The 23,246-nt window shown below is 36.9% G+C and overlaps 2 protein-coding genes across 5 annotated transcripts in view; one reads left to right on the top strand and one right to left on the bottom strand.

Moving 5' to 3' along the window:
- Positions 1-1,092: 1,092 nt before the first annotated feature.
- The window catches only part of LOC113229078 (double-stranded RNA-specific editase Adar), a 91,783-nt gene continuing 69,629 nt past the window's right edge, over positions 1,093-23,246 (bottom strand). For all 3 annotated transcript variants that reach the window (XM_026462569.1, XM_026462571.1, XM_026462570.1), the window contains 4 exons: positions 5,007-5,157; positions 3,882-4,013; positions 2,904-2,996; positions 1,093-1,785 (listed from right to left, as the gene is read on the bottom strand). In XM_026462569.1, the coding sequence (XP_026318354.1) occupies positions 1,657-1,785; positions 2,904-2,996; positions 3,882-4,013; positions 5,007-5,157 (505 nt within the window). In that variant the 3' untranslated portion in view covers positions 1,093-1,656. The remainder of the gene's footprint in view (positions 1,786-2,903; positions 2,997-3,881; positions 4,014-5,006; positions 5,158-23,246) is intronic.
- The window catches only part of LOC113229079 (pancreatic lipase-related protein 2-like), a 39,547-nt gene continuing 26,110 nt past the window's right edge, over positions 9,810-23,246 (top strand). The window contains exons 1-2 of one of the 2 annotated variants that reach the window (XM_026462573.1): positions 9,810-9,909; positions 22,838-22,949. In XM_026462573.1, coding sequence (XP_026318358.1) covers positions 9,867-9,909; positions 22,838-22,949 — 155 coding nt within the window. In that variant the 5' untranslated portion in view covers positions 9,810-9,866. The remainder of the gene's footprint in view (positions 9,910-22,837; positions 22,950-23,246) is intronic. The other variant, XM_026462572.1, reaches the window with a different exon arrangement.

The following is a 23,246-nucleotide window of genomic DNA, read 5'->3' as shown; positions in this document are numbered from 1 at the left end:
CTGTCTAATAAATATTTTTGTGTTTTTTCATATTTGAATGATTTTTTGCCAAACTTGAAGCGTCATCGAGTATATGGATACAGTGTCACGTTCAATTTTGAAACATTTCAGATTACTTTGAAAATCGATTTTCATTTTGAACTCTTGTATATTTTTTGTAGTTCTTGTATACTTCAGCCATCTAAAGTTTCAGGTGTCTAAAGTTTGAGTGTTTTTGTCTGTATTTTTCTTTCTACTTGCTAAAAGTTTCTGCAGACGTGTGTCAAAATTTTTCTCACTATAGCACTGTTCTGTTTTACTTCTTAAAGCTAATAGTTTCTTTAGTCTAGGATGTTTTGGTCCTTCAATTGAAGTTTCATTTTCGCTTTCAATAGGTTTTGAAGTCATATTTTCAATTTCAATAGATGCTGAAGTTGAATTTGGTATTTGATGCCGTTGCAGAGTGCGAGTGTAGCCACCTTTTTTGAAATTAAGCAGCTCTTCTAATCGTATATTGATAGTATTGTCGTTATTGACTTCAAAATTTTCTACTTCGTTTTGTTTTTCTTTAGAATGATCTTGGTCATTGGCTTTCGACAATGAATTTCCATTGTTTTCCTTTAATATTTGCTTATTAATGTTAAACAACCTTCCTTTCTCTTTTAGAACTCTTTCAACATGTTTGTATTCCAGGTTTTCCTTAAACTCATCCATTTTCATCTCCATTCTATGTGGCTCGGTGGCTGTAAAGTCTTTTTCAATTTCTCCTTGTCGTAATTGTATCAAATGGTTTATAGTGTCTTTTTCGTCTACTTCACCGAAGATATCTTTGTAAATATTTGTCATAATTTCAGTTGTCACTTCATGCCTGTCTACATATACAACGTTATCGTTTTCGCTTTGTTCGTCTTTCCTGTTACCATCGCCAGAATTAACTCTATTTTTATCATCTGTTATAGCATTGCTCACCGTATCTTTACCTTTACTGATAATATCATCAGTGTCTTTAATTTCCGAAAGTTTGTTGTTTTCATTACATGAATCCAATCTTGGAATGAGATTTATGTTCTTTTCTCTCGTTCTTTCAATTCTCAATCGAAGGGCTGACTGTTGAAATTTCGATTCTCTCAAATCCCGCACACCTATGTTATTCGAGGATTCGTTCAAATCATGTATTCCATCTGAAGTATTTGTTACATTCTCCACAGATTTCAGATATTCTGTTTTACTTTTCCAATCAATATACATTTTTCTTCTAGCATCATTTACTATTTCCTTGCAATCTTTTTTTATAATACCACGATAGAAATTCTCATTCTTATCATCTAACATCGCACCGACTTGATTACCGCCACACATTTCTCCCGATCTCATTACCACACCCAATGTAAATTCAATATTCATTGCTATGGCATCATTATTCATTACCGTACCCATATCCGTCAGTTCCTCAACGTCATACACATCTTTATCTATCATTATCTTTTTATCATAAATCATACCTCCAATCGCCATTCCCCCGTCCCCAACGCACATTTCCCTACCTGCTATTGATCTGTTACCTGCCTTCCTACCTTCAACTGTGACAATGTTTCTTTCCTTGACATCGATAGTAGTTTCCCTATCCCCAACGTCATAATCCTTCTGCACAGTGCTACCGCATAGACTAGGGCCCGCCTAGGCGAACAGTGCTGCGGGCTCTGCGTTTAGAATCTCGCAAACGAACTGATCTTGTTCAATCGGCTTCTTGATCCAGCGGCCGAGCTTCGCGCGCTCGAACGCTTCAATTAGTCGGTCTTTTGCGGCCTGAAAGTTAAAAATAATAATTATCATCTAGAGAAGTAGGCTATATTGGGAGAACGCTTGCCTCCTATACAGAAGATCCAGAGTCCGATTTCCACCGGAAGCCTTGTCGAAAGTCCTACATGACAAGTGTTTTTGAACCATGTGTAATTTAGCCAACGTGCTGGCTTAAAGCGAGAGCTTGATGAGGACTGCATCGCGAGGCTTGCGCTGATTGGTCGAGTTTTGGCGGTGTTCCGGTTTTGAAGGGCAAGGGTGCTGGTGGAATTACAGGCACACTTGTCAACTTATGTCTCAGGGTGACGGGCGCAGTGGCAGTGCCGCTCAAATCTTTGCGATTTAAAGCTCTGAGTGGCACTGCATGGACAGCTGTTATGGACAGGCGTGTACCTTCCCATCAGGCGCACGACTTGTTCGTCCCGTCACTTGGTTAAATAAAAAAAAAGTTACTCGTGGTGAGTAGTCAGTCGTGTACCACCTGTCTGACGATGTCAATAGTGCTCCAAGCATATGTTCCGTCCGCTTTGCAGAGTCACCACTTAGGCTCAATGGACATTGCGGGGGAACAGAATGAGACGAATTTTGTATACGATATTGTACATGGCATAATGAAATTTATGGTCAATTGTGTAATGTACGAACTAGATACGAGCCAAAAAACACGTCGCGAGTCTTCCGCGGAATTCTCGCGCATAATCGAGAATGCTCGCACCATCTATGAGAGGTCTATGAAAGTATTTCGTCACCTAGTTAGGTAACCTTACAGCTACCAGCCCTGGCTAGAGATATCGCTATTGATTGTAATTAAATTTGTATTGAATTGATATTCAATTATTTTTGTGATATTACTCCACTAGTTTGTTATAATTGTTAATACAAACATCGAACACTTAGAAAAAATTACCTCGATACGGCCGGATTCTTCTTCTGTATTAATAATTATAACAAACTAGTGGAGTAATTTCACAAAAAATAATTGAATATCAATTATATTTTTTTTAATAAAGAAAAACAACGACATTACAAGGTGCATTGCAAAAACGATAGTTGTACAAGAAGAGAAGAAATGCCATTTATAAATGATCGCTTAACTCCTAAACTAGGATATTGATCTTTTATACCTGGTAAGTGTGGCAGCGCTCTTTGGCCTCGTTGTATAGGAGACTGTCGAGGTTCGATGGCATCGTGGCCGCTTCTTCATCCATTTCTATATCCTGTAAATGAAAAGTACGGTGATAAAGATTAAATATGTTAGCCTTACTCGCTGCATACTCGGAACTTGACTATAAATTATCGGAGCGAGAGTGCGATATTGCGCTCTCTCTCCCACTAACCAGAAGGGTACGAGCAGGTACAGGGTGTCTACTCCTCTTCTCCGTCCGAACATACACCATCTTTTCACGTGACATGAACAGACAACCTACCAGACATAAATTTGCCTTGTGACGATAATAGACTACTCAGCAGTACACTGACCGAATAGCAATGTGCAAAGACCAGCCTACTGAGTAGACGTTTCCTTTGTTTTTAAATTTAAAAATTATATTGTAGATATAGACGCACACATGTATATAGAATTTGTATAAAGTCTATTTTTTTTTATAACATCAAACATCAAGTGACGGTACAAACAAGTCGTGCGCCTGATGGTAAGCCACACCCCTGTCCATAGCAGTTACAATGCCACTCAGAGTCAATATTCATAAAACGTCGTTTAAACAGTTTTGCATTTCTTTTGTATTTATACTTCCTATTTAATATTTTCGAGATTATATTTTTACGACTAATATTGTCGATAGTCACAAGAATTTTGACGTAACTCCAATTATGCCATTCTTCCATGAGGGGTGCGTTATGTAGTTTACATTTCAGTAATAATGTTTTAGTTTCTGCTTACTAAAACCTTAACTACTTATTTTTTGTCCTACTTGTGGAGATTTGTGATGTTACTTAACATTATACTTCTGTTACCAATTTGTTGTAACTCTTCCAAACGAGAGCCAAACGGATCGCTACCATGGATTTTTGACGTCCAAATCGTAATGAACATAGAGTGCAAATTCGCAGTTAAAAAATATAGACAACGTAGCTCAACTCACTATTGTCTGTTCAAGCGGCGACAGTCGCTTGGTGATGTACTGCCAACGCGCGAACATGCTCTGTTTGCACAGCAGCGATGGTTGCCCGCTTTCTAGTTTGCCTGTTGTTGCATTTAATACTTCGGTCATTCTCTGGAAATGGTAAATGAACGAATAAATGAGTATTTATTACAACCTAGTAGATTAATATAACAAAAATAATTGAATCTCGTGGTGGTCAAACATCCTGCTATTCAATAAATTTAAGAGGGAGCAGAAGAAAAATTCCTAATCTTCGATTTGATTTTAGAGGGGTATATCCACTTTAAAGTTAAAAATAAAATATTGTATGAGTAACTACACGATATACTCAAGCATAGACACTAATCAGAAACATAAAACAATAAAGTTTCCTCGATAGATAAAAATCACGAAATGACCTCTAATTTTTATATTTTTTCGGTTTATCCTCGAAATGCTACAGGTTATTAGGACAAAAATTAGATAATTAATTATATTTATGCATGATCGACATTTTTTTTAATCCCTTTAGTTTTAGAGTTATTCCGCTAAAACGAATTTGGTACTTTTAATGCGCAAAATGCAACATCTCCTGTCGCCTGTCACGCGAACTTCAGGCATATATTTGTTTCACAAATTTGGGCGGAGCCAACGTCAAAACTTTTTTGGCATGAGAGCTCTTAACAATTGCAATATATTTGTTGTAGTTTCTGAAAGATGAAGTGTGAGAGAGAAGAAGAGATGATGGATGGTGCTCGATACCGATTGTGTGCGAGTTGTTTTCTTCCATTTTTTCAAAATAAAAGTTAACAAATTCATCTCACGTTTCATTTCCATCCTACATTTCGTCGCCGAAGAGTCAAAACCTCGCATACTCGTTTTCACATAATTCGTTTTTACTGATTTTTGTTGGAGAAAAACTTATAAACTTTTTGTTTGTTGAAAGAGGTGTATAATTTAAGTAATTAAAATTCTAACTACAAATATTATTGCGTTAACTACATCACAATTTCCTCTTCGTCCTAAAAATACCACATACGAGGTATTCACTCTAAGACGATGATATGTGTTTAGCAAAAAGGGGTTTTATCCATTCCATGTGTATCTAGGTCTCTAACAACTTACAGGCGTAGTGGAACACCAACAAACGCTGAAGGACGGCGCACGAGCCGGCGTTCTGGCTTCGGTACTGGCTGCGCGCGCTAGCAGCGGTCGAACGAGGCGGAACGGTGGCGGCAGAGATGTTATGTACGCTTCAATGCGACCGCAGAGGGCTCTGGAATTAATCGTTATTTGTTATGCAAGGCTATAAAGTTGTAGTTGTTGTTTGTACTGAAACCTGAGCGAGCGAAGGAACCATCGAGTATATAACCAGAAATAGAGACGAAATAAGGGCCATATACTCCTGGTAACTCATCAATGATACAAATATAGACAGCGCCAACAACTGACCTGTGTGTACGTCTCCGTCTATTCCAAAAATATTCTGTATTTATTGTAATACACATAATATTTCTAACAAAGGCATGCTGTTCCATTCGGTGGTGTGGGAAAAACAGCAAAACCTCTAATTACAAAACAAACGGAATCAAATTTCATCGGTAATTAAATACGTAATTTTCCAATTTTCGTCCATTACAGCAAAGCTCAAGTTAATTGGTCAATTTGAAGTGAAACAATTGACGACACCCGTCAATTGTTTCGAATTCACTCACTATGGCGAAATGATAGATGAAAGAAAAACGGTTGAACTATAACCAATCAGTTTAGTTTTTTTTTTGTTTTTTTTTTATAATAACGCACACACTGGACATAGCCCCGCACTAGGGAAACCCTGTGTCGCGTGGACACACAAATAGACAATTACAAATTACACCCAAACTCGACAAAGAGACAAATAGATGTAGGCCATACAAATATTTCTGCCGGCCCGGGAATCGAACCTGGGACCACTGCATCTGCATGGCAGTCCGGCATGGTAAACGTTCGGCCACGGAGGCAGTTAATAAGTTTAGTTCTAAAAAAATAATTTAATAAGCAACATTAGTTATCGTTGTCATTTTAATGTCAACAATAATAAAAATAAAATGAACCAACGGATTTATATTACATGCCGAATCGCGTAGTTTGAACGTGTCATTATCTGATGATAACGTGGACATTAAACGACAGGCTTCATCAATAAACTCAAAATCGTTCAGCGTGCGATAGAGCGAGCTAAGCTTGGGGTTTCTCTGATGGACGGAATCCCTAACGACGTCATACGTCAGAGAACTAAAGTGGACTTGTTCTGGAATGGAGACCACGTCGAGGGAAATGTACTGTAGGACGCCCTGCGGCAAGATGGACGGACGAAAGAAACGTGGCCAGCAGCGGATGGATACGGGCGGCACAAGACCGGGAGAGTTGGCGTGCTCAAGGTAAGGAAAAAGAGCTAAACGGTGCGTTACCATAGATTTTCCTCATCCAACTACTCAAGGTTTTGAACGTACATATTTTAACAGAAAATGCAAAATACCCAATAGAAGTCCAGGTATCTAATTTTATTCAGTATTTAACTCGATAGCCCACTAACTTATTTCCGTCGAGCGTTATTTCCTAACATAATGTCAGATATTCAGTTCGCAATTATGAAACCAGTTGCTAATAGAAAGGCTGGTAACGCAACCTACAGGTTTTCTTTCTGCACCTTGCAAGGGAAATTCACTGGGTTTAACTTCGGTTGTACTATCGACAAAGTTGACGGGTTACCTTTTGAATGATAAAATATTATTTTTTGTTATAATCTTTGTTCTGCTATTATTATTTTTAATTAATTAGTTTTTCTTTAAAATAAGTTTATATTATATTCTTTTATTTTCAGAATTTATAAATATATATATATTTTTACTGCGGCCTAACAGGGTCATGTTGATATATAATAATAACAATAACGCACACACTCAACGTAGCCCCGCACTAGGGGAAACCCTGTGTTGCGGGTGCCATGGACACACACATAGACAACCACAAATTACACCCAAACTCACGAGAGAAATAAATGTAGGCCATATAAATATTTCTCCTGGGCCGGGAATCGAACCTGGGACCTCTGCGTGGCAGTACAGCATGGTAACCGTTCGGCCACGGAGGCAGTTCATTGAGAACCTTCTTCTTTTTTGAATTCGTTTAAAAATATGATCTAGCCTTTAAACGCTATTGTTGACTTAACGCTATTGTCTATGTGTGTCCATGGCACCCGCGACACAGGGTTTCCCTATTGCGGGGCTATGTTGAGTGTGTGCGTTATTATTATTAATATAATTGGACTGTATTTTTCGTGTGTATACACACACGAAAACGCTATTACTCCGGCATTTGAGAACCTAAAATGATGATTCTTTTTTTGATAGAAAAAAGGTACCTCAGTATTGAATTATTCCCATTTAAATTAGAAGAAAATATTCCACCTCTAAGGTTGCAAATTAGGGGAAGAATCCAACATCGTGCACTTTCCGGTAACCGATTTCAATAAAACTAGGCAATTAGGTGTAATCCCGCGAACTATTGAGGTCGGTTTTTTTTATAAAAAAAGGTATTTTATATTGAACAAAAAGTTTATCCAAAACAATGGTCAACAAAGTAACGGCACTTCAAACTCCGCACATTTTGCGGAACCAAAAAAAAAGTGAAGATATAAAATAGTTTATATTACTATATTAAAAAAATATAAGTCTGCGTGTGCGTAAACGTGCCTGCCTGCGTTCACACTGTATTAATAAGAATTGTTTTGGCATGGGAAAGCTTCAACTTTACTGACAGTACTTGCTTACATTAATGTTTATATACTCCCGGACTCATAACACGAACCACCTCGCATTTTTGTCTTAAAGGGTTAGAATACAAAGGTAGTATTATCGTTGAAGAAAAAGCTTACCCCGGTTTTGCAAATCCAAATTTCCAACCAGGATTTATGGAAAAGACGTTTAGTATACTAGTTTCAAAATTGCTTAATAGTTAATGATCAATCAAACATTGTTTAAGCTTAGGGCATGTCATCGAGTAAATAACCAGAAATAGAGACGAAATAAGACCCATACATTACTCGTAACTCATCAGTAATACGTCACTTATAAATATCAAATCTCGTTTGCACTGTATAGACAGTGCCAACAACTGACCTGTGTGTACGTCTTCGTATATTCCAAAAAATATTCTATATTGTAATAAAGATCTATTGAATATCTCTAACTATTGGGGACTGTTCCATTCGGTGGTGTGGGGAAAAACAGCAAAACGTCTAATTATAAAACAAACGGAATCAAATTTCATCGGTAATTAAATATGTAATATTGCAATTTTCGTCCATTATAGTAACGCTGAAATTAAACTGATCGATTTGAAGTGAAACAATTTGACGACAACCGTCAGTTGTTTCGAATTCGGGCTGGCCAATCGGAGCGCAGTAAAGTTGTCACCGTAATGACTTGGCAGAATAGCTTTCAAACAAATTAAATGACATTTTCCAAAGACAATTTCTCTATCACCCTCCAAATTAAGGAAGCTCTGTACCGATGTCATTGTGCGGGAATTGAGGTAACTCTGGCCTGGATTCCCGGTCACAGTGGGATTAGTGGCAACGAAGCAGTAGACGCCTTTGCAAAGGATGCGACAAGAATTGGCGTATGCAAATACTGTAAGTGCTTTCCCAGAGATCTGCTCGCCATGACCAAACCCCAAATGCTAGCCTCCTGGTCGGTCCTTTGGCAGGAATCACGACAAACTGTTGGTAGACACTATGGTAACCTCCAACCAAATCTGCCCACTAAACCCTAGTTTTTTAAACGTCGCGATTTGCCTAAAAACATCACTTCCACTATTATTAGTTTGCGCTTAGGCCATGTTTGCACACCTGTATTTTTGCGTAAAATCAGAGTTCGAGATCACTCTCTGTGCGAGTGCGGCCTTGAAGACGGTACCTTGGAACACATTTTTTTCAATTGTCCTAATATTGCTGTTCCACTTTATAACTTACTTTCTCCAAAATTCCCCCGCCCCATTAACATAAACAACCTCTTAACTTTAGTGTTCTCCCCCCATATTGTTACTCTATGTAAATTTATCCACTTAAATAACATATATTTATAAATGTTGTTTTGTTGTTTTGTTTTACATTCTCAACTGAGTACTCCCGTAGTCCAACTTACCAACACCGGTTAATGTTCTATTAGAGCTTAGCGAATTTTTTTTTTGTTTCGTTTTTTTTTTCTTTCAACTGTGACATTGGCAAAATCATCACTTCTCATAATGATGGAGCCATAAAAATAAAAAGTGAATGACATTTCGTCTCTATTTCTGATTATATACTCGACGGCGCATTTAGTGCAGAAAAGGCGAGATGGCGCGAATTATGTGTCCGGGAGTGTATTTAAAACTACAAGCCCATGGGACTTGTCAACTTAATGTCTCAAGGTGACAGATGTCGAGAAAGTCAGATTTTTGCGGTTTAAAACTTTGATTGGCACTCGCAACTGTTGGAAAGGCGTGCCGCTTACCACCAGTCACACGACCTGTACGAACAAGACGATCAGGACACCTGTCACTTGAAATCATAAAAAATGCACGCGTGCGAGCTACGCCAAAGTCCATGCACTGTCACCCCACTCTAGCAAGGAACCCTATATTCACACTACAGTTACTACAAATAACTTTACCAGTCCGACGAAAAGCACACGCGTTGTGATCGCTTAACACGTAAATTTTAATATATATATAAATTAAATTAAATATAATAAAAGACTATAAAATAATAAATAAGTTACACACGTTATTATTATCGAAGACATTTGATGTAATAGTTAAATAATTTCCAATTAGTAGGTAATGTTTATAATAGTTAAGATTACAGAGATAACAGCTTTAATATAAAGTTTGAAGTTATATTATAAAAGAACTAAACGTTATTAGATTTGTTAATATAAATTTAGTGAAATAGGGATTCTGATAATGCAGTCTGCAGTGCCGCTGGCTTGCTTCCTGTCTTTAATACGTAAGTAATTTTAAATTTTTATTTTCAACGGTTGTGGCCTAGTGGTAGACTAATAATCTAGGGGAATTTAAAAGGAAAAAGGAAGACAGAATAACTTTTTTATAAAAAAGAAAAAAGGCCTCTAAATAGGAAATGAAACTATTTTAGACGTTTCGGGCCCTTTACGAAAACGACGAAACGTCGGTTTGTTTGAAAAAACAAATATACGCGATTTAAATCCGGAAAAATAGTTTCATTTCCTATGTGTAACAATCGCGAAAACCTAAGAACTCGATAAGGCCTCTAAAGTTTGTGGAATTACATCCATTTGCCAAGTTTTATTGAAATCGGTTACCGGAAAGTGCGCGAAATCGGATTCATCCATTGACTTACAATTATATGGACGTCGGGTCCGCGCTAAAAAGTGTCCGAACTTATAGGGCGTTAAAATCATATACAGAGCGTCATTCACGCTCTAGTCTTCGTTTGTTCGACTGACAGCGAAGCAAGCAAAATTAGACAGTACTGCGATGACATTACAATTTAAATTCAACGTTTTAGCCTTTTCATATTCCTTTACATGTCACTACGTTTAAATAGGTTGACTTGGGACATTTTTTTCGTGGTTTTTGTATTAGACCCGTCGTCCATTTATTTGTAAATCAATGGATTCATCTCCTAGTTTGCCACACTTCGAGGTGGAATATTTCCTTCAAATTTAAATGGGACCAATACTGAAGTACCCTCTTTTCAACAAAAAACGAATTAAAATCGATTCACAAATCTTATCACAAGAGTTGTCGCATTTAGTTAGTTGAATGAAGCACCTACTCTCTTTTTTTTTTCAAGTAGATTAAAAACCAAAAACGGAGTACAGTGAACAAATAAAGAGTAAGGTGCAACGCGCAACTCTGCCGTCCTTATTATAACTAACGTAATCGACGTTTTTAGAGAAATTGAGTCAGCGACACGAGATCTACGACCCCCTTTAGTAAGTTGTAAGTAACATATCGAGTTCTTAGGTTTTCGCGATTGTTACACATAGGAAATGAAACTATTTTTCCGGATTTAAATCGCGTATATTTGTTTTTTCAAACAAACCGACGTTTCGGGCCCTTTACAGGTCCCATGGTCACGGTTGACTGAGGTAGTACAGTCTTCAACCAGTTATGTCTAATATTAATGCAAACCACTCTATTTTATCACTATAGTTACAATAGTTATTAATTAAATACCTTATTTTTAATTTTACAAAGAAAACATTCCAATTTACGCTACATTAAGTTTTACAAATTATTTTATTGAATGAATTTTTATTAAGTTTAATTTATTATTAATTAGTAATAGAAATTAGAATAAACTAAAACATATTAATTAGTAGTGCAGTCTTATGTCTGTTTGGGATTTTTCATTAGAGGAAATACTGGATCCCAAACTGGTGGTACGGAGAAACCATCTTCCCTGTTGAAATTAGGATGTTTTAGGATGTTTAGACATAACTGGTTGAAGACTGTACCACCTCAGTCAACCGTGACCATGGGACCTGTAAAGGGTCCGAAACGTCGGTTTGTTTGAAAATAATAAATAATAATAATAATAAACGTTTATTGCAAAACATGTTGTTACATTTAGGTCTGAAAAAACAAATATACGCGATTTAAATCCGGAAAAATAGTTTCATTTCCTAAGTTGTAAGTAAGTTCTGCAAAATAAGTATGTAAATTCATTACTGTGCTTGCTCTAAAGTTTTAAATATATCTACAAATAAAACAGCCCCGTATCGACCCTTAGGGCGCATATATTCGACACGAATTTCATCGCTGTTGCTAGCGGAATCCGCGTTACCGCCGCACATCGACCGCGTGCGTCTAATTGTCATGGCGAAATACGCTCTATTCCTTTAGCTTTTATGTTTTAACTTAAATGAGCGTCCGTCCAGGGAGCGAGGGCGACGCTGGTTTGTCTTTGGTCTACGCGGCGACCACGCGGTTGTATTATTCGGAGGAATTTAAATGTTGTTGCCTAGTAAATAGAATTCAGATTCGCCGTTAATGTACATGAATGCGCGGTAACTGGGCGGTCGCCGCGCGGTGGCCGCGCGAGGGCTTCCGCCTCGTGTAACTGGGGGCTTAGGGTATACGAGAAGGGCACTAACCAAAACATCTAGTTCGGAATCAATTCAGGAAAGGTCTTTTCTTTAATTGATTTTATAGAAGTAACAATTATTCCAAAGGGAACCCCTCACGGTCAAAGATTATTGAACTACGATAGCTACAGACACTAACACAGAAAACAGAAAAAAATTAAAATTCAATTTAATTTTTTTTATGATTCACGAGTGCTTTAGTTACTTAATGAATATTAGATAACATAATGTTTCTTGATTTTAAAATTAAATATTATAAACTTGCAAACCCACGTAAATAACACACTTCACCCACATACACAAACACTCACTCACTCACTCACTACTCGCACATTTCATTCTTTGATGTTTATCATCTTTTGTTAATTTTAATTATCTTTTCTTTGTCCTTTTTACAAATTCAAGCCTGTATTACTTGAGTTTACTCAATCACTCAATCTTAAATTTAGATATTGTTTAGAATAAGGAAGAGTGGGAATCCCTGCACAAGTATAATTTATTACTTAAAAGGTATTCTTTGGCCACTAAAATTGTAAACATTGTTTCTTGAAATAAAAACATTTTTTGTTTGATTTTTGATTCCAAAAGAACAATAATATGAGGTCGTCTAATATTTATTTATGATGGTGGCCTAATAGGAAAACGGTTACATTTCAATAAAGGAGACGCGTGTCTAGTAGTGGGACGTATAAATGTTTTCTCTGGTGATGTAAATAATTACTTTTTACAAAGCAACGTATGTGACGTCTAATATTTATTTATTACTTATTTATTTATAAAATAAATAACGCATACACTCATAACCCCGCACTGGGGAAACCGTGTATCGTGGGTGCAATGGACACACACATAGGTAGACAACAACAAATTACACCCGAACTCAAGAGAGAAATAAATGTAGGCCATACAAATACTTTTCCCGACCGGCCCGGGAACCGAACTCGGTACCTCACCGTGGCAATCCAATAGGGTAACCGTTCGTCCACGGAGGCAGTTTAGTAATATTTGAACACTGTCAAGTATCTTGAAATACTGGATCTCTTAAGAAATGAGTTAAATGTCTTATCCGAGGAAGAGCGAAATCGAATAATTCTGCAGCAAGATGACGCTTCAGCCCATAACAGCAGAGTCACTACTGCCTATATTAGTAACCATTTTAATACCTGGATTGGTACAAACGGCACAATCAGATGGCGTGCGAGATCACCAGATCTCACCCGTTTAGATTTATTTGTGGGGATATGTTAAAAATCAAATTTACCTTAAATCGTATGCGAGTGTAAACAAGTTGAAGGCTGAGGTTCAGAATACGATTTGTAATACAATTCATCACAACACGTTATTAAGAGTTACTCAAAATGAATTCGTTAAAAGATGAAATTTGTGTATCCAAGAAAATGGAGCTCATTTCGAGCAACTAATTAGTTCATTTAATTAACCAATTTTGTGAGAAAGATTTTATTCTTATAATTAACCCTATCGATCGATGCAATAAAAGTGCAGGGTGCTTTTTTTTTTTCAGATTAAAGCGGGTTTGATTCCCGCGTGTTGCTAGACATTATCGAAAATCTTTGAATGCAGTTTTATTTCTTTTAAAAAATAAAGGACTGTTTCCTTTAAGTAAAAATTTATATCTCCAGTATTTAGAGTACTTTCCCTCCAGGTGGCATTACAAATTTCCACCCGGTATATTAAATTATTACTGAATGGATATTCTATTATTTTTTTATAATTCTTAATACAAAGATCCAACACTTAGAAAAAAATGCTTCGACCCGGCCGGATTCATACCGAGACGCTATGCCAACTAAGCCACGGAACGAACCAGCGGACCTCACGAATATTTTCATGTGCTTGTTTGCCGAATCTTTTTATTTGGTTTTCTACGACTTTTTAGCCGTAGCGCCATCTATGAGAAATCTATGAAAGTATTTCGTCTTAGAAAAAAATCCCTCGATCCGTTTTATTAATTAATTTAATTATTATATATTATTATTTATATCTTACTTAACACTCTGCATTAGCAGTCTCTGCACATTAGTGCAGACCAACTTATTACGCGACTAAACATCCTGAGAACTCAGTCAGTGGTTAATTTCTAGACAAACTTATTTCCTAGTTTTTCCAGTCATGTCATAACAACCCGTTTAACTGGACACGTTTCGCAATGTTCTCTATGTGTACTATATTTATTTACTTATATGAACTGTAGTAGGCACATACATAGACAACCACAAATTAGACCCAAACCTACTAGAGAAAGAAATGTAGGCCATACGAACATTTCTACCGGCTCGGATATCGAATCCATGACATGTGCGTGGCTGTCAAGCATGATAACCGTTCGGCTACGGTGGCCGTTATTTATTATTATAGATAACCGTGACCGTGTGTCCCGCTCTTAAGTTCCGTTTCTCGCTGTCCCCAAAATACTATAAATGTTCCGCGTTGACAAAACAGGACACACGTGACAACAAATTTTAAAAAAATGGTGCGAAAACGAAAAATATATGAAGCCAGCACAAATTTTTCGTCGTTAAACATTTTTAGTTCTTGTTTTTAAATTTTTTTGATCGTTAAACATTTCGTAACTATCACAAATATGTTTTTATTTTTAAAACATTAACAAATTTACAGGCGTCCCGTTCAGAGGGAAAAAAATAATGATTATGTTATACAATATAGCGGTAGTATATAGCTTATTTTATAAGATGGATTATCATCCTATTTAAGAGCCAGAATTTTTCGGTTAGCCTCCTCCATTACCCACGGTACGTAACCTGCTCCGTGAGTTTTTTTTTATTTTGGTAATTAAAGTAACTAAAGATTTGGCACCTAAAGTTTTTCTTTTATTTGAAAAATGACATTTACGCTTATCTATTTCTGCCGCCAAGTCGTAATATGAGCATTACTGCTTGGCGGCAAAAATAGGTAAGTTCCTGGACGAACTCTTTGACAAGACACTGTGACGGTGTGACCTCCTTCATCATTATCCTACCTGCTCGATCGCGGTAGCAAACACATCTCTTTTTATCATTTTGAACCTTTTATTCATTGACTTACAATTATATGGACGTCGGGTCCGCGCTAAAAAGTGTCCGAACTTATAGGGCGTTAAAATCGTATACAGAGCGTCATTCACGCTCTAGTCTTCGTTTGTTCGACTGACAGCGAAGCAAGCAAAATTAGACAGTACTGCGATGACATTACAATTTAAATTCAACGTTTTAGCTTTTTCATATTCCTTGACATGTCACTACGTTTAAATAGGTTGACTTGGGACATTTTTTTCGTGGTTTTTGTATTAGACCCGTCGTCCATTTATTTGTAAGTCAATGCTTTTACTGGTTATATTTACACTGTTTACATTTTAAAGATCATAATATTGTTGTTACAACCTGAATAAATACCTATAAAACTGGACTTTCAACTTTTGAACTACTAAACTTACTAAGTAAGATGTATGTATGGAGGCTGAGGAGGCTAAAACTACATTCCATGCAACAGGACATAACGCCACCAGCACCAGCACCCCCATTACACTGGCCCCAACAGCGCTCTACAGAAATTTACCCTTACTAAACATGGTGTAATAATGTATAATATTCATACGTAGATGTACCCCATAGAATTTCCGTATTCCTTTTATTATCACCCTATATATCGAAGCATTAACGATGCACTTGTTATAATTAATATTATTGAAATTAGTGATTTGGCAACATACAGTAATACTTTTACGCTTCAAGGCATGCGCATTTAGTGCGAAGAATTGAGGACTCAATTGTTTTTCTTACACTTCGATAAGTGACGTATCATTAGAAATTACGTCCCTGAATTACTTTTCGTATTTTAATATAGAACAGAGGTCTCCAACTTTATTGTTTTTTGTTTGAAGGTACTAAACATTTGAGGACACAAGAGACGTTAATGTGGATCCACGAGAGTGGAACCCATTTAAGCAGATCGTGACCTACACTTATGACTTTCTATAAATTGAACCACATCACACAGATCAATACCTATGTAAATCCTTAGTACTTTAGACCACACATTTGTGAAAAACTTAACATCATTTTTTTTTCTTTGTTACAATGTTATAGCTCCATTGACGAGTCCAATGTGCCTGTAATTTTTTATTCAAAATTTGACAGGTGAATTTCGACAGTAATTATTGAAAGAACAGTCTACACCAAAAGAGAACTTACACAGACTATTAGAGAAAAAAATGTTTATAGTTTCTCATTAGCAACTGTGTCAGTCGTGAAAAACACATTTGAAGTTGATTAATTTGAAAAAAAAAAAAATTCGATATTTATAATGCAGGGGGCCAATGCAAAACTGAAAAAATTGGCACAAGATTTTATTACAGTGCCACTCAGAGTTTTAAATCGCAAAGATCTGAGAGACATTGCCACCGCGCCTGTCACCCTGAGACATAAGGTGACAATTCCCATGTGCCTGTAATTTCACCAGCACCCTTCAGAACCGGAACGCAGTAATGCTAACATTACTGCTTGGCGGCAGAAATACTTAAAGGTGGCTGTGCTTCCCTGGACGCTCACAAGGAGCTCTGCTGCTATATATATCTAAATAACGTTAGTTCTAGCGCCGTGGTTTAGTAAAACCCTGTAGCAATCCTAGTTATGCTTTAACCGCATGTTACATAAGCATAGATGTTTATAATAGATAAGTAATAATTTCGTTGCACTGAATGCCCGTCTCTTGAAGCGGAAAATGTTGAAATGTATCGGTAGTAAATGCTATGGAAAACGGGTTTTAGTTTTTTCCACAATCAGTTCTTCCAGTGAAGTACTGCCAAGCAACAATGTAAGCGTTACTGCGTCTGGTTTGGAATGGTAAGGGAAAATTACCACCAATATTAGGTAGGAAAACTAACCTGAAAATTACTCTTTATTAGCTAGAATTCCGAATTGCATATCGATTGTGAACTGGCAGTCGGTACTATCCAATTTTGACAACTTTACAGGTGAAGAAAAAAATTATTGGCGTCATATACATATTAAATAAAAATATGTAGTTTTTAAATATGTTTATTAAAATTCCCCCGCCCCATTAACATAAATAACCTCTTAAGTTTAGTGTTCTCCCCCCATATTGTTACTCTATGTAAATTTATCCACTTAAATAACATATATTTATAAATGTTGTCTTTTGTTTTACATTCTCAACTGAGTACTCCCGTGGTCCAACTTACCAACACCGGTTAATGTCCTATTAGAGCTCAGCGAATTGTTTTTTTGGTTTCGGTTTTTTTCTTTCAACCGTGACATTGGCAAAATCATCATTTCTCATAATGATAGAGCCATAAAAATAAACAACAACAACAACACTTACACTACGTATTTTTATTTAATAAACCAGATGCTATATAAATGATTTTTTCTTCATCCTGTCAAAATTGATATAGTACCGGTTGTCAGTTCACAGCCGATATGTAGTAGTGTATACCACAAATTCTTTTGTAAACACAAATACCACTTCACTCCGTCTAACCAGTTATTTAACTTTCGACATATCCATGCCTCTGAAGCTCAGTTCTTTAGTAACCGTAGAACTCCTTGTGAAAGTGTTCATCCAGGGTAGTACTGCCACCTTACCTATTTCTGCCGCCAAGCAGTAATGTCAGCATTACTGTGTTCCGGTTTTGAAGGGTAAGGGTGTTGGTGAAATTACAGGCACATGGGACTTGTCAAATTATGTCTCACGGTGCAGTGGCAGTGCCCCTCAGATCTTTGCTATTTAAAGCTCTGAGTAGCACTGCAACTGTCATGGACAGGCGTGTCGTTTATCATCAGGCGCATGACTTGTTCGTCCCATCACTTATTATCTTTTTTTTTTCTTTTTTTTTTTTATCACTTATTATCCTAAAAAAAACGCGCGTCGGTATGTAAATATCTACTTTTATGTGTTTTGCGTCTAATAAATAAAATGCAAATTTGTCTCACACTGAATAACCTGTACTATGAGTGTATGGTCCACCTTACTCCAAACATGAATTGTAACGGTAGTACGCAGAGAAAGACTTGCAAAGAAAATGGTAAAAGTATATTGGTATAAAATGAAAGCTACAAAAAACTAGTGGACTGTATATAATATATAATAATAATAACGCACACACTCAACATAGCCCCGCACTAGGGAAACCCTGTGTCGCGGGTGCGATGGACACACACATAGACAACCACAAATTACACCCAAACTCACGAGAGAAATAAATGTAGGTCATACAAATATTTCTCCCGGCCCGGGAATCGAACCCGGGGACCTCTGCGTGGCAGTCCGGTATGGTAACCGTTCGGCCACGGAGGCAGTTAATAAGTTAGTAAGTTATTATTGTATATTTGGTAGTTTCCTAAGCAAATTCACAAAATTCACTGAATAAATTTAAAACATCAAACCAAAAAAACAAAACATAATACAAAACCGACGTCAATCAAAATAATTAAAAATACTAAATGCAACATGTCCCCCCTGTACACGAATGCACAGCAACTAGCCCGGTTAGCCAAGGCCAGCAGTACCTTAGGTGACTAACCTGACCGGTTTCTTAGAGGGCCGACGAAGCAACCCTCCCGCAGTGGCTACGTCCACCAACCTTACCACTCCGTCCTTAACACCTGTGGTGGCAAATCTTTCCTTGATGTAGTGTATTGGTGGACAGTTGGTAACGTACTACGTCAAATAAAGTACGAATCACGTATTTACTTTTAACTTATTGGAAGACCACCGGCTATCTTACAGAGTAAAAACTGAAATAGTAACGGAGAGCCAATTCCAGGTCCTCACCGATAGACACACATAAAGTTGTTTAATGGTCCTTAAAATATTACTATATAACTAGCAACTACACTATAAAGGTATAGCTATAATTATACATTTTCGCAACACTTAGTAAATACCTGCTCGCTAAAAAAGCAGACTATTCTAATAAAGCGCTTCGCCGATGCAACACTAGTGTTATAATCTCAGTACAGAGTACTAAAAAGAACCGACCGAATCGGTTACCGGAAATTGCGCAAACCCGGATCATCCCCTAGTTCGCCACTACATGGAACACATAAGAGCTCTCAAAATAGTAAGTTACAGATCACACATGGTTCGCAAATTGTCGCGTTACGAAGAGAGGTTATCCCATTTTGAGGTTATGTCCTTGAATTCTAGACGTAGGGCTTAAATCGTCAACGCTTCTGTCCAATATTAATTTTAACATCAAGTGCAATCCACGACGCCTTCCTAGACCATTCGTATTGAATGTTTATACTAATAATACTTCTTTTTACAACCCTTTGACGAGAATGTGTCGGGCCTACAATGACCTTATGGCTGACCCTGGCGATGATTTAGGGATGGATATATTTGATGGTAATGTTAAAAGATTTCGCAATCGAATCCACAACCACCACGGTTTCTCTCTTTCATGGTTATAGTCATAGTAATTCTATTTTATTCAAGGTTACAGTTTTATTTGTGCCTAAGTATTTTATATTAATTTACAAACAATTTATATTTCAAACAAAATTGTTTACTCATGATTGGTCATGCTGTATGTACTTGTTTAGGTTTACATTCAAGAGTAGAACTAGTAGTAATGTTTAAGCTTTGGTTAAGGAGTGAATATAAACTGTTTTGTACATCTAATAAATAAATTAAAAAAACATACACACAGGAGATAATAAAAATCGGTGCTCACTACTCAAAGTATATTGAGAGAGAGAAACGCCTTGAATTGGAGAATAGCAAAATCAACTATTTAATTATAATAAATTTAAATTATTCCTCAAAATTAAATGAGACCACTATGGACGCACCCTCTTTCCAACAAAAAAAGAATCATGAAAATCGGTTCACAAAATACCGGAGTTATAAAAAAAACCATACAGTCGAATTGAGAACCTCCACCTTTTCTGAAGTCGGTTAAAAAACGTCAATATAAACCTGCTTGGACTATACATTGAAGCTATTTATACCGAAGAACGTTTGAGACCATAAAATGAGTATGATGATCAATAACTCCAAAACTACTCTGAACAACAAGACCTGAATAATTTTACTCGAGTCGTTTTCTTAAATTGGTGCGAATCTGCGTGCTCACCGCTGAGCCACTGATGCCATCTAAGAGATTCAAAGAAACAAAGAAGGATGGCGACAATCCGTGTATTTTGTGATCCAGTGTTTTTGGCGACGTGCATTAAATAGACCTAACAATACTTGTGATTCAATGTCAAAGCATCAAAAACGCTAATTGAGTACAGCCTGTAGAAGCTGGGGTTATAAAGTTGATATAGGTTATATTTATAACATAGTCCTGTATTTCGCTTCAGATGTTTGCTCGTAGTAGCAGAAAACAACAAGTTTTCAGTTTGTTTCCAAAAATAATAAAGAACTTGCTGAATTTGCCATCCCAAATCTGCCAAACTCTGCCACATTTAATACAACGTTAATATGTTCTGCCGCAATGAAATTGAATAAAAATTAATACTGCCCAAATGGCAGTTATCGGCGACAAATGGTCACATTGTTCAATCTCAATGTGACATTGACCAATGCAAAAGGCCTCTTGTCACAATGTTCCTTTGCTAACTTTGTTATCTCTCATTTAAATATTGTCTAATCACTTTTGTCACATTGTTTGTGTTTTATTTTTTAGTTTATGTCATTACTTTTTAATACATTATTTGATTAGGTATTTTATAGCTTTAATGTTTTATGTGTGTACTACAAAATAACCAATACTTTATGTAGGGAAATGTTCAATCATGCTTAAAATGTAACGTAGGTACATATGTACAAGAACGTTACATAATCTACGGTCGAACTGAGTCAATTGCGTTATATACTTACATTTATTTTTACATTTATTTATTCCCTACTTCTAAAAATATACAAAAATATATTGATAACTAGGCATTAACTAAACAGTAAAATTATACTAGCAAAGTCTATGAACGGCTCTTCGTTGATTTTGGGTCAGCTTTCGCCATACTTCTTTTGCAATTTGCCAGATCAATTTTCTGTTGTATTACAAAATGGCTTGATCAATAGACAATTGAAGATGGATGGTTTAGAACAATATGCAATACATTTTACTTTGTTATGTATGGACATTTGAGGTTTACCTTTATATACAATTGTATTATATTCTAGCCGCAGTTTTCATTTAACCTTTCACCTATGGTGAGTTATAGATGGCAGTAAAAACATTTCCGAGGGGCTCTACGTGACGTGACGTAGTTATAGTAGAACTGTTAGGTAAAACATTTCCGAACTATTTTATTGAAGCGTATATATAATATATATATTCACATTAAAGAGACATTTCCCAACTGCTCTACTAAAGAGTAATTTATTGATAGCTGTTTGGTAAAAACCTTCCAAATTATTTTACTGACTCATATATTATTTTATTGTAGAAAGAGACATTCCCGGACTGCTCTACTGTGCAGCTGTGGTGTGATTTATTGGTAGTAGTAAAAACATTTCCGAGTTTTCTACTATTGCGTAATTTATTGATGGTAGTAAAAACATTTCCGATCTGCTCTACTGTGTACATCGGTGGCATCTCACCCAAGGCACTAGCCTTTTGAGAACCGGATGACATCTGGGGTCAGGACCTGACCGATAAGATCCCTGTGCAGACTTGCTTGCACAGGTTATAATGTCTTTCTCGTACACCCTAAGGGTCGGTAGGGAATGGTCACTATAAACAAAAGTTACGGCGCGTTCCAGTTATGTCGTGGCGACAGAGAGTCGTGTAGTTTAAAGTATTCTGGCTTGTATATTTAAATGAAGTTGTTCACATATAGTACAACACGATTAGCAGTTGTAATTCACGACTTTTATGACAAACTGTCGGGACAATAGCAAGAACTAGAACGACAGTCGTCAGACGATAAATATAACGTCACGATAAAAATATGACGACAGATAATCGCAGCTTCAAAATCGCAGATTTTGACTGTAAGCGACAAGGCGGCTGCCGTGTACCAATAAATTGTCGTCACGATCTAGTGAGAACAGCTTGACACGACAGTCGTTCAACTATAAACGTCCACAACACAGTCACGACAGATAAATAAAACGTTACGACATAATGGGAACACGCTCTCAGGGCGCGTGTCCACGCTAAGAAAAGTCGCCGAATCTATGCAAAAATTCGTGTCGTTTCTACACACGAACTGTGTAGACTGCTTCGGCGCCGGACAAGAAAAAAATCCAGTCTACCCCCGACAAGAGGTGCTCTGCTGCTATTGTATGGGGCGAAGTGAGATGCATTGTCAGTAAACGAATGTTTATGCGCGTGGACAGGTGTTGTTTAATAGTCAACATATACAACAACATATTTCTTCCCACAAGTCGGTAGTAAAACGACAGCTACCTGGAAGACTCGTAATGCACTGACACATTTTACCCTACACACGTCTGTCCGAAAGCATTCGTATCGTGTACTCATAATTTTCTCGACTGCAACAGATACGACATGTTTTCGTGGCTAGATCCGATAAAGTTCTCGTCGTGTACATGACCATTCTCGCCACGCACCCTAAGAAGTAGAAATGTATGAGAATGCTGTAAAGTGGCGTAATTTATTGATGGTCGTACAAACATTTCCGAGTTGCTCTATTGAGATGTAATCTATTGATGATAGAACAGTTGGGAAAATATTTCCAAAGTAGAAGACACAGGGCAATTTTCTGGTATTATTATTATCACTTATCCTATATCATCATACTCCGGATGTAACTAGTAAACGGCTTAACGCATTTAAAAAAATTGTTCCAGGACCTCCAGGGGTACAGTTCGAGAACGCCCTCCTGCAAATAGCCCCTGTCGACAAAGCAAAATGTCCCTTTGTACGAGACCATAGTGACATAGAGTTCAGATTGTATACTCCGTAAGTAAACTTTTTTAAACTAAACTCAAAAGTTCGTAGAATTACAGCTATTTGCCAAGTTTTATTGAAAGCGGTTACCGGAAAATGCGCGAAACCTGATTCATCTCCAATTTGGCACCCTTAGAGGTGGAATATTTTCGACAAATATAAATGGGAGCAAATCTGAGGTACCAACAAAAAAAGAATCATCAAAATCGGTTTAAAAATCGGCCGGAGTTCCCGCGTAACATACATACAAAAAAAATGTACTCAAATTAAGAGCGTTCTCCTTTTTTCGAGTCGGTAAAACAAGAACTA

Source organism: Hyposmocoma kahamanoa, unplaced genomic scaffold, assembly GCF_003589595.1.
Source record: "Hyposmocoma kahamanoa isolate Upper Pololo Valley unplaced genomic scaffold, ASM358959v1 272, whole genome shotgun sequence".
NCBI classification, from domain to species: domain Eukaryota; kingdom Metazoa; phylum Arthropoda; class Insecta; order Lepidoptera; family Cosmopterigidae; genus Hyposmocoma; species Hyposmocoma kahamanoa.
This window is presented reverse-complemented; position numbering and strand designations above follow the sequence as displayed.